Here is a 14,443-nt window from a genome sequence, read left to right as displayed (position 1 = left end):
AATTTCTGCAAATTGTCCTCTGATTTCCACATTCATTCCATGGATTGTCGGCACACACACACATACAAAATAAGCATGAAATGAACACCTCATCCCAAGTCATGATAGAGAGATTGGGAAGTAGTTCAGTGCTGGGTGCTCTGCCTAGCATGTGTTATGTACCTAGGGAAAGTGGGAGAGAAGGAAGATGTCTACTATAGCAGCTCCGTTGTGCATTTGCAAGAGATCAGGCCAGAAGTCAGCATCTAAGGCAGGTTAGGAACATGAATACATCCATCAGAAGTTCCAACGTCTATGACAGGATCTACCTGAGCTTTATTGCTATATGTTAGTATATATAACATATATCATTGCTATATTTTAGTATAGCAGTGATTCCTGATAATTTCCCTTCCCAGTTCTTCAATTGTCTTTGCTTCTGTAATAAGAGGGGGAAAGAAGAAAGTTAGCTTTCTTAGCTGTGAACTTTAGGGGATGGAAGGTGTCCAGTGATGTGCACACTGCCTGCCATTCTCATAGTAACTCTGTGGGCTCAGGGAAGAAAACCTTACTTTGGATCACTAAGTGAATCGACCTCGGAAGGTCCCCGACATTCTCCCTATTCACTGTTGCTATTCCACTGTGTCCTTGGCAGCTTCCAATCCTTGTGCAGCCAATGAGGGGAAAGGCCCGTGCTCTCACCTGTGTCTCATCAATCATAATAGGAGTGCAGCCTGTGCCTGCCCCCACCTAATGAAGCTTTCCTCTGACAAGAAGACCTGCTATGGTAAGTTTCCCACAGTTCATAGCCAAATCTGAATGGAAGTATCTCCGATTCTGTGAGCATTCAGATTTTACTCAGAGTGAAGTGGAAGAGGTTTTGAATGTCTTTAAGAACACATTAGGTGTGGCTGCTGGCAGCCACTATTAAAAATTCAGCTGCTATTTCTGGGGAAACTGACACTCCTTTAAATTGTAGTATGTTACATTTGCTGTTTATTGCCCTTTTCATTTTTTCTTGCTACTCTCTTATTTGATGCATTAGCAAAATTTATCTCTGTAAAACAGGGAGATGTATGAGTATAAATGCACTTTGAGGAAGAGATAACTTAGGTAACCTGTATAGCAGGAGGCACTCACCAGTTTTAATTTCCTGTTCATTTAACAGGACATTGCCAACCTGAAGGGGGAAATGAAAACAAACAACAACAAAAAGACAACCATATAATTTGGATATATATATATATATATATATATATATATATATATATATATATATATATATATATTTATATACTAAATAAATTGTATTAATGAAAATAAAATAAATATTTTTCTTGGTAAAGTAGTTAATCCATAGAGCAGAAAATAGAATCATTTATCAGAAGTTAAATTATGAGACTCTTACTATTGGCTTTAATTCTTTGTAATTATTATAAGGCAAGACCAGACTCCTCTGACCCAGATTCATGTTTCTGTCAATTAATAATTTACAAAAGGACACAGAAGGCCATCAAGCAGTAATTAAGACAAGAGGTACTTGAGAAAACAAACATTTGGTATGGGGAGCTGCAAGTTCCACCTAATCAGAGGGCTATGCTGGGGACATTGGGGTGTTTTCTGTCATGGGCTCAGGTATGTTGTTGGGAGGGGTGTGTCCCATCTTTTATTATAATGAAGTTATGTAACAAGTTCTATACCCATGGCAGGGTCACATGCATATTACAGACATGAAGAGGCATGGTTTTCACTGTGCTCACTTTCTCTTAATATTGTCCTTAACAGGTCCAGCCCCACAGAGAAATGACAGACACCCATCAGCTAGTGGAGAGTGGAGGGAATAGAGCATGCTGGTGATTTTACAGATGCCTGCAGAGAATCCAGGAGTTGTATGCTAGGCAGTCTGTCTCACTATATGTGAAGAGTAGTACCATGGACCCTCTTGTTGGATTACTGACTTCCTCAAAATAACAACAACCCAACAATAAGTATTAGAATAACTATAACTCCTATTTCACAAACAGTACAACAAGAAAACCTGAAGACTTACCAATACCAGAACAAAAAATTTACAATAAACACTACCTGAGCCCTAATTTTAATAGGGATTACCTGAATTGACTTAAAAAAAATAATACCTAATTTTGTTCAGTGACTTCTTTTTAGAAAAAAATACTCTTAAATACTTTAAAAATCATTTAATAAAAGGCTATATTATTTTAATTATACACCAATATGAAATATTGTTGTTGAGAAATACATCCAGCAAGTTCTAGTTTTTTTGTTTGTTTGTTTATTGTTTTTTGTTTTTTATTTGTTCTCTTTGTGTTGTTTGTTGAGACAGGGTCTCACTATGTAGCCATGGCTGGCCTGGAATGCAAAGATCTGCCTGTACCTCCACACCTGGCTTTAGTAAGCAACATTTTGTTTTGCTGAGATAAAAACCGAGTACTAAGTATTTCTTAACATTTCAAACTAAATGCTATTACTTAATGATTTGCTAACTTGTTTTTACAAATATTTGTTCTGAGTACCTTCGGGATAGATGATCTATAGATTGTTTCCATCAGATTTTATTATTATCCTCTTTTGTTAAAATTGAAGTCATCAAAAGTTGCTATTTTAGAATTTCTAGACTGTCTTAAACTCATCAACAATATAAGAAAAATGATCACTTTAATTTATTTTTCTAGAAATGAAAAAGTTTCTTCTTTATGCAAGACGTTCTGAGATCCGAGGAGTGGACATTGACAATCCATATGTGAACTTCATCACGGCCTTCACTGTCCCAGATATTGATGACGTTGCTGTAATAGACTTTGATGCCACTGAGGAACGTTTGTACTGGACAGACATCAAAACACAAACCATAACACGGGCTTTCATTAATGGAACAGGCCTAGAAACAGTTATTTCAAGAGGTAAAAATTTGCATGACCCCAACAATGTTTGTTATTCCGTTTGTAGTAAACAGTTTCTTTTACATTATTCCTACACTGTTCAACTCAATTGAAAGCTGAAATTAGTTATTCAAAGAAGCAACAGTATACTCCATCTCTACAAATGTCAAATGCCACAGTTAAATCACACAGTACTTTGATAACTAGAAATTTAGTTCCATTCAAAGGGAAAATTCCTGAACAAATTAAAATGTCCAAACACATTAAAAAGCTTTTTTTTTTTTTTTTTTTGGCTGCCATGAAATGCTACTCACATGGAGACAGCATAGTGTACAGCAAGGACTGCTCCAGTCCTCTGAATTAAGCTTTGTATCCAAGCCTCTCTTTAAAAATATTACACTGGGAAATATTCCAGAAGCTTTCTCAGAAGCTCTCAGTAGATTAACTTGAATTAACTGGGGAAAAAAAATACTGGCAAGATGGCTCAGTGGGTAAGAATACTTACTGTACTACAGAGTCTACACCTGTAAGTTACCCCCTGACTTTTAAGTGCCTGCTGTGACATATATGGGCTCACGTGCATGTGCGTGAACATAAATACACATTGTGATAATAATAACAATAATATTAATATTTTTTAAACTATAAAATCCAGCTGGAATTAAACATATATGTGAATGCAGTGGCTGGACTCAGAATATTCAGCATTGAATTAGTGTACTATGTGCTTGTATGTTGGCTGTTTTCACTTCAAGTCAGTCACTAGCTTGGTGAACGAGTCTTCACTGGACACTATTCACTATGACTGAAAACCAGATCCAAGTTGCTTTCCCTGCGACTGTAGGCCCTCTGCACTTCGTACAGGCATTTCAAGAGGACTGCCAGGTAGGGCAATCTTACTCCTATTGACTTGCTCAAGCACCTTTGCATGGAAGAGTACTGAAAGTTTTAAATCAAACTGTATTTGAGAAGGGCTTAGTTTTCTTTTTCATTTCACTAAATATCTTTATTTGCAAAAGATTAGTAACACGTTTTTAATCTAATATTTTTAAATGAAAACAGATTCTTCTCTCATACAATGCATCACAGCCTGTTTCCTCTCCCTTCTCCTCAGATCCATCCTCCCTTTGTGTCATTTTCAGAAAAGAGAGAGAAGGCTTAGAAGTTAAGAGTGTTTATGTTCTTAATTAGAGCAATATAGGATGCAGGCCTCAAACCACATCCTTTCGGGGGATAGAAAACTAACAACTGAGGTGTGCCTATATTTAGACCAATTGATCACATATTGAGCCCGTGAAAACAACTCACTGAATATTAATTCAGTATTAATTTGTCAGAAGTGATCAAGTTTATTTCCAACTCAATTAAAGGGAAGTCTGAAGAACTAATGTGATGATTTCCTTTTTCTACAGAAATTGTTTCTTACAGTGTTGAATGTAAAATGGATAATGGGCGTGAAGATGTCTTTATATTCCCTGAAATGATCCTCCTCTAGAGTTCAGAAAGGAGCTCAAGACCTTTATCCACAATGTGAATATATTTCCCCAAATGCTCTGAGACCTGTATACGGCTAAACATGCTGTTTATAAACATTAAGGGACAGGCTTCAGTGGTAGAACTGAAATCCAGTCCTAATTTGTGGAGTGTATATGTCAGAAAAACACAAGAATTTTCCACTTAGCACACTTTAATTGCAACTGCCTGTCCAAATTGAGCAATAATATCATTTCACTAATAATACTCATTACAATATAAAATAAAAGTATTCTGGACAAGTATTTTCTGTAGGAGAAGAAATAGAGGGAAAGATACAGGATAGCCATTGTGATACCCATATCCTCCAGAGAGGGCACAGCACAGGCAAGCCCAGGGAGCTGAAGAAATAGAACCTGACCACATAAAGTTCTTTACACATATACTGCTAAAAGCCATGATTTCTATGTTAATATACAGAATGGTACCTGTTTTAAAGAGGACAGAGTAAGACATTTAGCTTTGCTTTGGGAGTGGTCCCTTTACCAAAGATGTCTAATAGAGAGTCCTGGACTGTGCAGGTGAATACTTTGATAGCTCTTTGAAGATTATTTGGCTGCTTTGGTGGTTCTGATATGTGGTAGAGGCTTGGACTAGGTGGAGAAAGACAGAGTTTGAAGAAACATGGACAGATTGTGGAGCTATTGAAGGGAACAAATATAAAGGCAAACAAAGAGAGTTTAACCTGAAGGTAAAGGTAGAAACTCTGTCAAAGTTTCTCCCATTCTTCACATATTCACTGGACTTGCCTTTCTTCCAGAGTGCAGTCTTGCTAAAGACTATGTGGTGGTTTGGGTGAGAAATGTCCCCATATGCTCATGTATTTGAACAGTAGGCCAGTAATTGTTGGTGGTGTTTGGGAAGGTTTAGGTGTGGAGTCTTGCTGGAGAATGTATGTAGGGAAGGTCTTTGAGAGTTAAGGTGTAAGCCCCAAAGATGGGAGGAGAAAGACCACTCTCCCAAATCATCATGACCAGATTAATTAAAGCAAGCAAAAGAAAGCTTTTTTTTTTTTTTAATTTACGTACATGGGCTGTCTTCCCAAAGGCAGGGTTGAAGAGTTCATCATTGGGCATGAGGAAGACAAGGGTTTTAGAGCTCAGGGGTAGGGGGTATTTGAAATGAAGGATTTGATTTGCAAACTAGACAGGGTTACAGGAGCAGCATATAACAAGGTGGCAATAACAAGGTAGACATTTCAACCTTTTGAAAGAAATGTAGAGTTGCAAGATGGATTTGTAGTTAAGGTTACAGGTGTGGCATAGCCCAATCCTTGAGAAACAGAGGTCTAATCATAAGCAGGAATGAGCCTAGTTTGTCTTTATTATAAGATACCCTTTATTTCTAAGGTGGAAGCAAGTGGTTCATCAATAGCTTTGCTGCACTATCAATTCCCCGTCTCTGCTTCATTCTTGCCTTTGTAAATGTGATCTCTCAGCTTTCTGAACCTGCTGTTATGCTTACAATTTGCTGCTATCCCTCCCTACCATATGGACTCATACCTCTAGAACCATACAGCAAAATTATCTTCCATAACTACTTTCAGTCATGGCGTCTTGTCAGAGAAACAAAAAAAAAATACAGACTGGTAGAAAGTTCCATTAGCAGCATAGCCAGCAATGAACTTTTGAAAGTTTGGCTTTGGACCTCATCAGAGTATCACAAATTCCAATAGTAGTCTATATACTTTATTTGTCCATCAGTCCTTTTGTAGCGCTGTGGATGGCCTCTGCAGACCTTGCTCTTCCTCCGCACATGGTTATGCTCTGTTCTTTTTCAATGGGTCTTTCTTTCTTTTTTCCTTTTAACTGAAAGTAGATTCTTCTTACATACAATACATCCCCACCACAATTCCTCCTCCCTCCACTCCTCCTAGATACCCCAGCTCCTGTCTCCCCCAGATCTACCGCCCTTCCATTTTCTCTTCAGAAAAGTATAGGTCTCTAAGAGATGACAGCCAGACAGGACAAAACAAGAAATCGTAAGCCCTTATACTGAGGCTGGACAAGGCAACCCAATAGGAGGAAAAGAGTCTCAAGAGCAGACAAAGGGGTCAGAGATACACATGCTGTCACTCTTAGGAGTCTCACAAGAGCACCAAGCTAACAGCCATAACATAAGCAGAGGACCTTGTACAGATCCATACAGGCCCCTGGCTTGCCTCTTCAGTCTCTGTGAGCCCAAGTAAACTCTGCGTAGTTGACTGGGTGGGCCATGTTCTCCTGGTGTCCTCCATCCCCTGACTCCTATAGTCTTTCCTCCCTGTCTTCTGTGGTGTTCCCAGATCTCTGAGGTGAGCATCCCTATGGAGACCTCCAGTTTATACTCTCTCTGCATAATATTTTGTGGTGGGCTCTGCACCCTCTTCCATCTGCTGCTGGCAGAAGCCTTTCTGGCAACTACTTGACAAGGCACCAATCTATCAGTATAGCAGAATATCATTAGTAATTTTTTCCAGTGGTGTTTGGTTTTATCCTAGGCCTCTAGGATATCCAGTCTCCAGTTTGATGACCTTCTAGGCAGATTAGAGCATGGGCTACCTCTTGTGGGGTGGGCCTCACATTAAGCCAAACATTGGTTGGCCACTCTCACATACTCTGCACTGCCACTGCCCCAGCACATGTTGCAGGCAAAATAGATTGTAGATGGTGGGGTTTGTGGCTGAGTTAGTGTCCAGGTTTTTCTTTCTGTAGCCCACAGAGTACCTTCTCATGCCAAGGAAACTAGGATGTAGGGTTGAAGGCTCCAAGCCCACACCAACTCAACCACTCTACTTTCAATAAGCTGATTGGAAGTTGTCCTTGGCAATGAAGCCCTGCTGTCCATTTTCAGAAGGCAACCTTCCATCAGCTTGAGTTGTTAGGGACCTCATTTGGATCTCTTTGGCCAACAACTCTACTGAATGTATCCCAGTTCCACCACTGGAAGCCTTGCTTGGCCATCAAAGATGGCTAGTTCACACTCTATATTCTCAATTGCTAAGACTCCTAGTTAAGGTTACTCTTATAAATTCCAGGGAGTTTTTATTGCACTACATTTCCACATCAGTCCCCAAGTACCCGGTTTTCAGCTTTCTCTCCCCATGCTCTCTTCCTCCATCACTTCTCCACCTGATCCCTCTAGATACCCCATCTACCCAGAGAATCTATTCTATTTCTCCTGCCCAGTGAGACACATGCTTCCTCCCTACAGTTCTCCTCTTTACCTAATTTCTCTGGGTTAGTGGATTGGAACTTGATTATCATTTACTTAACAGTTGATATCCACACATATATGAATGCATTCCATATATGTCTTTCTGGGCCTAGGTTACCACTCTCAGGAATATTTTTTCCTAGTTCTACTTTTTAAAATAAAAATATCATTTTAAAAATAACAATCCATTGTATAAATGTACCACAATTTCTCTATCCATTGTTCATTTGAGTGACATCCAGGATATTTCCAGGTTTTGGCTATTATGAGTAAAGCTGCAATGAACATAGTTGAGCAAGCATTCTTGTGGTAGGATGGAGTGTCATATGCCCAAGAGTGGTATTCCCAATTTTCTGAGAAACCAAAACATTGATTTTCATAGTGGCTGTATAAGTTTATATGCCCACCAGCAATAGAGGAATGGTCTCCTTGCTCTAAATCCTCACCAGCATGAGGTGTCACTCGTATTTTTTATCTTAATTGTTCTGACAGGTGTAAGATGGAATCTCAGAGTAATTTTCATTTACATTGTACTGATGATTAAGGATATCGAACATTTTTAAGTGTTTTTTTTTCAGCCATTTCAGATTCATCTATTGAGAATTCTCTATTTAGATCTGTGCCTCATTTTTAAATTGGATTACTTGATTTTTGATAACTAGTTTATTGAGTTCTTTATATAATTTGGATATTAGATGTGGAATGGGTAATATCTTTTCCCATTCTGTAGACTGCCATTTTGTTCTGTTGATGGTGTCCTTTGCCTTACAGAAACTTTTCAGTTACATGAAGTCTCATTTATTGATTTTTTGATCTCAGTGCCTGCTATTGGTATTCTGTTCAGAAAGTTATCTCCTGCACCAATGAGTTCCATACTGTTCCCTACTCTGTCTTCTATCAAGTTCTGTGTATCTGGTTTTATGTTGAGGTCTTTAACTGACTTGTATTTGAGTTTTGTGCAGAGTCTATTTGCACTCTTCTACATAATAACATCCAATTTGAATAGTATCAAATTGTTGAGGATGCTTTCCTTTTTCCAGTGTGTAGCTGGAGTTTTCTCCAGTCCTGCTTGGCCCACGGTCAAGACAAATCTCTCTCACTCACCAGTCCCGCAGCCGCTCAGACCCAACCGAGTAAACACACAGAGACTTATATTGCTTACAAACTGTATGGCCATGGCAGGCTTCTTGCTATCTAGTTCTTCTATCTTAAATTAACCCATTTCTATTAATCTATAAGTTGCCACGTGGCTCATGGCTTACCAGTACCTTACATCTTGCTTTTCATGGCGGTGGCTGCCAGTGTCTCTCTGCCTCAGCCTTCCACTTCACAGAATTCTCTCTCCTTGTTCTGCCTATACTTCCTGCCTGGCTACTGGCCAATCAGTATTTTATTTATTAACCAATCAGGCAACACATTTAACATACAGAACATCCCACAGCACCAGTGTGTGTTTATGGCTTATTATTTGAGTTTTGTGCAGAATCTATTTGCATTCTTCTATATCCAGTTTGAATAGTACCATTTGTTGAAGATGTTTTCTTTTTTTCCAGTGTGTATTTCAAGCTTCTTTATCAAAAATTAGGTGTTCATAGGTGTGTTAATTTATGTTTGCATCTTCAATTCCATTCCATTGATCAGCATGTCTGTTTTGATGCCAGTACCATGCCATTTTTATTACTCTATCTCTGTAATACTACTTGAAATCAGGGCTGGTGATACCTCTAATATTTCTTTTATTGTTCAGCATGGTGTTAGCTGTCCTGGGATTTTCTTTTTCAATATAAAGTAGAGATTTGTTTCTTCAAGATCTGTAAAGAATTGTGTTGGGATTGTGATATGGATTTCATTGATTCTGTAGATTGCTTTTGGTAAGATGGCCATTTTTACTTTGTTAATCCTACCTACCCATGAGCATGGGAGATCTTCTCATATTCTGATATTTTCTTCAATTTCTTTCTTCAAGGACATGAATTTTTTTTATACAAGTCTTTCACCTGTTTGATTAGAGTTATCCCCAAGACATTTGATAATGTTTGAGGCTATTGTGAAGGGTGTTAGCTCCCTGATTTCTTCCTCAGACTTTTTTTATTTGTATATATGAGGGCTACTAGTATTTTGACTTAATCTTATATCTAGCCACTTTGCTAAAAATTTTTATCAGCTATAGGTTTTCCCTAGTAGAATTTTGAAAATGGCTTATATATACATTCATGTCACCTACAGATAAACATACTTTGCCTTCTTTCTTTCCAGTTTGTATCCCCTTGATCTCCTTCAGTTGTCTTATTGCTATAACTAGAACTTCAAGTACTAGTGAATAGATATGAAGAGAGTGGACAGCCTTGTCTTGTTCCTGATTTCAGTGAGATTGCTTTGAGTTTCTCTTCATTTAATTTGATGTTGACTATAGGTTTGCTGTACATTGTCTTTATTAAGTTAAGTATGTCCTTGTGTTAGTAATCTCTCCAGAACTTTTATCATGAAGGGGTATTGGATTTTGTCAAAGGCTTTTTCAGCCTTTAATGAGATGATTATGTCTTTTTTTCTTTCAGTTTGTTTATATGGTGGGTTATATTGATAGATTTTCTTGTTGAACCATCCCTGCATCTCTGAGACCACGGTGGATGGCCTTTTTATATTTCTTGGATTCAGTTTGCAAGTATTTTATTGAATATTTTTGCATCAATATTCATGAGGGAAATGTGTCTGCAATTCACTTTCTTTGTAGGGTTTGGGTATCAGGGTAACTGTGGATTCATGAAATTAATTGGGCAATGTTCGTTCTATTTTTGTTTTGTGGAATAATTTGAGGAGCATTGTATTAGCTCTTCTTTGAAAGTCTGGTAGAAATCTGCTTCAAAACTCTCTGGCCTTAGGCCTTTTTTGGTTAAGAGACTTTTGATGACTGCTTCTGTTTCCTCAGGGGTTATAGGTCTATTTAAATTGTTTATCCAACCTCAATTTAACTTGGTAAGTGGTACCCATGAAGAAAATTATACATTTCTTTTAGATTTTCCAATTTGATGGAGTAGAGGATTTTAAAGTGTGTCCTTATGATTCTTTAGATTTCCTTGGTGACAGCTGTTATACCTTCCTTTTCCTTTCTGATGTTATTAATTTGGATCTTTTCTCTGTGTCTTTTAGTTAGTATAGATAAGGGTTTGTCTATCTTGTTGATTTTCTCAAATATACAACTCTTTGTTTCACTGATACTTTGTATTGTCCTCTTTTTTTATAGTTAAATGATTTTAGGCCTCATTTTGAAAATTTCTTACTGTCTGCTCCTCTGGGGTATGCTTATTTTTTTTCTGTTTATTTTGTTGTTCTAGAGCTTTTGGGTGTTCTATGAGATGTCTAGTATGATATTTATCTAATTTTTTCTAATGTAGACACTTAGTGCTATGAACTTTCCCCTCAACACTGCTTTCATTGTGTCCCATTGTATTCATTTCCATTGAATTCTAGAAAGTCTTTAATTTCTTTTCTTTCTTTCTTTCTTTCTTTCTTTCTTTCTTTCTTTCTTTCTTTCTCTCTGTCTTGACTTATATTTCTTTGAGTGTTCAATTTCCATGAGCTTGTAAGCTTGCTGTTATTTCTGTTGTTGTTGATATTCAGCTTTAATTCTTGGGGGTCTGGTAGGATGCAGGGTGCTATTTCAGGGTTTTTCTTAAGAAGCTTCATTTTCATCCCTTCTTCAATTTAAGTCTAATGTGAAGTGAGCTTTACAAACTGACCTCCAAATATACCCAATCATCCCTGCTTCCTGAGAAAAATACTGACTGGTTCAAGCTTTCTTAAAGGAAACAATAGCTTGCCTATCTTAACATTCTCTACCTTCTGCACCACTAGACTTTGCATTTATATGTTATTTGTGAAAGACCTTTTTTTAATAACTGTTTACAGTAATTAGCTCAGAATGGGGACAACTCATTATAATGATAATTGGTAATATATGACTATAAGCATATTCATCAAAAATTTAATAGTATTATTTATATGCAGTATGTGCAAAAATGCATATACATACACATGTATGTCCATATGTTATTTCCACTCTCATAAAATGATATTGGTTGGTATTCTCTAAAGGATCTAATTGAATACATATACTTATTTAATATATATACATATACTTATATACTATTTAATATATATACATATACTTATATACTATTTAATATATATATACATATACTTATATAATATATATATATATATATATATATATATATATATATATATATATATATATATATATAATGTGGCCCAGTATTAAGGTGGGTCTTGCTACTTCAAAATATCCAAAAAAGGAAGTCATTCACAGGCCTGCCCACCTACTTAGATTTTAGTCAAGTTGACAACCAAGATTAGCCATCACAAAAATCAAATATATTTTTATTCTGAGAGAAAAAGATCTTATAATTCATAGAAAGAGCTGGACAGCAAACAGCTTTATTCTCTGGTACCAATAATGCTTTTTTCTTGAGTCCCTTCTTGGGCCAAATTGTTTCCCATCATTCATATTGTCAGGCTTACTGATTGGGCATGATAAATAACCTAACATTAGTGTGACACAAAGGCCATCTCACTTATTCTCTGCACATCTAATATTACAAATGAATAATTTCCATTTTATAGATGAGAAAGCTCAAGGTCATAGAAACTGAACTGTTGCCTCAAAGGCATGGTGAAGAACTTTACAGAAAAAAGCTTACCCTCAGAACCACATTATTAGCACTCCTGTATCCTTCATTATGCTGCAATAAGATGATTCAGGATTTCCTTGCAAGTTACTGGAGCAGAATTTCATCAGCTCAAAGCACTATGCTTTTAAGATGGTCCCAGAGCCCAGTCAGACCTCCCAAATGTGGACTGGTCAGAGGTATACTTTTCTTGCACAACAGTGTGCCTTCGAAAAATTTAGCACACTGCTGGTAGTTAACACAATAAGGAATATTACAAAACATGAATGTACCTTCAAATTCCTAATGTAAGAAAGAATAATTGGGTTGATTGTGCTGGTCAGTTTTTGTCAGCTTAAAACAAACCAAAGCCATCTAGAAGAGTTGCAACCAAAGGATTGACCCATGAGAAAGTCTCTGGAACACTTTTTATTAATGATTGATGTGCAACAACTCATCTGAATGTGGGCAGTGCAATCCTTGGGTGGATGGTCCTAGGTGGTATAAAAAAGTAAATTGAGCAAGCTATGGGGAGCAAATCAGTAAGCAATGTTCTTCCATTGCCTCTGCTTCAGCTCTTGCCTTCAGGTTCCTGCCTTCATTTCCTGCCCTGACTTTCCTCAGTGATGGACTGTGACCTAGGAAATGTAAGATGATATAAACTCTTCCCTCCCCAAGTTGCTTTTAGACAATGTTTTACCACAGCAGAAGAGAAGAAAATCAACTAGGACATGTTTTGTTCATTTTTTTTTCTAGAATTCCTCCTTTTATTTTATTCTTTAATTTAACCCTCTAATGGTGTACTTACTTTGAGGTTTGTGTTGCTTTCCACTTTCATAGATAAGGGAAACCTACAGTCATCTTTGCCATTTGGGGAATATTACAGCTTCATTTATACCTGAGTTTGGTTTCACTGTTGACCACATACGTTTGTTCTTTCTCTTCCATGTCCCTCCCTTTTATAAATAAAGGAACTTCATGAGTTGGAGAAAAAAGAGGTTTAGCTTTAAGCACATGCTTATTTCTGACAGCATGTGCTTCCTATGTGCTCAGTATTGTCTGCAGATCCCCTGGTATTATCTTGGTGAAATGCACCATTGTCTTTCTCCTCCAAAATATTTTTGTTCATCTGAAATGTGAGCAAAGAGTTTTAGACATACAGTGGCAAGTTTATGAGAGTCCACATCATTTTCAGGAAAAACTCATTTTTATTGGCAAAGAAGCTTTATGTGTCTTCTCTACTGTTCTACTGCCTCTGCTTTCATAGCATTGAAGCTATCAGTAAGTACTATCATGCTCATCTAAATATGTAATTCTCAATGAACTTTGAATCTAATGGAATTTATCTAGTAACTGTTCATTCATATTTGAAATATCATCCACTTTTTTATTTTTTTATTCATCCACTTTTATAGCAATTATTTTGTCAATGTGAAGCAAAGCTTTTCTCTCTATATATTGCAAAGTATTAAATGTAATAATGGTTTGAAAATAATAATTATTCTAACAATTAATACAGAAAGAATTAAGGTAATGAGAACAGGTCCATAATAACAGTGCTTTCTAGACTTTAGAAACATTAGAAAGCTTAGCTATGGGACATTTGCTGCTTACTGATGACTGGACAGAATTTTACATTTCTCATGTTCACCCAGAAAGTTTTTGTGGTGGAATAATATCAATATCTGTGATGCAAAAAAGAAAGAAAGAAAGAAAGAAAGAAAGAAAGAAAGAAAGAAAGAAAGAAAGAAAGAAAGGAAAAGAAACCAAAACAACCATAATGATGCCAACAACTTCTGCCCATTGAGAACTTTGCATACATAGTTAAATCTGGTAAATGACCATACTGTCTATGCCTATTTTTCATATTTTCAATTAGAAAAGTGAGTATGCAATTTCATTCTAATGTGCAGGATTTTAAAGAAACTCTATAGCATTTTCTAGGTTCCACACCTCAGGCATTAGACTTATGAAATGCTCTGTATTCAAAGATTAAAAAGTTCAAGACATTTCACTAACTAAAGGGGCATCACATGTGGCAGTATACCTCAATGTGACTAAATAACTGCAATGCAAGGTTAAGAGTAATAAGGACTGTACCATGGGGAAGCCACTTAGAAAACTAGATCACAGTTCACACTGATTTCTGAC

General features: G+C 36.9%; 1 protein-coding gene across 5 annotated transcripts in view; it reads left to right on the top strand.

The window, feature by feature from the left end:
- The window catches only part of Lrp1b (LDL receptor related protein 1B), a 1,950,932-nt gene that overhangs the window by 1,287,739 nt on the left and 648,750 nt on the right, over positions 1 to 14,443 (top strand). For all 5 annotated transcript variants that reach the window (XM_052726598.1, XM_052726596.1, XM_052726595.1 and 2 more), the window contains 2 exons: positions 635 to 766; positions 2,673 to 2,900. In XM_052726598.1, coding sequence (XP_052582558.1) covers positions 635 to 766; positions 2,673 to 2,900 — 360 coding nt within the window. The remainder of the gene's footprint in view (positions 1 to 634; positions 767 to 2,672; positions 2,901 to 14,443) is intronic.

Source organism: Peromyscus californicus, unplaced genomic scaffold (assembly GCF_007827085.1).
Source record: "Peromyscus californicus insignis strain IS unplaced genomic scaffold, ASM782708v3 Scaffold_7__1_contigs__length_154581171, whole genome shotgun sequence".
Classification (NCBI taxonomy): domain Eukaryota; kingdom Metazoa; phylum Chordata; class Mammalia; order Rodentia; family Cricetidae; genus Peromyscus; species Peromyscus californicus.
Note: the sequence above shows the minus strand (reverse complement) of the source record. Positions and strands in the feature narration are given on the sequence as shown.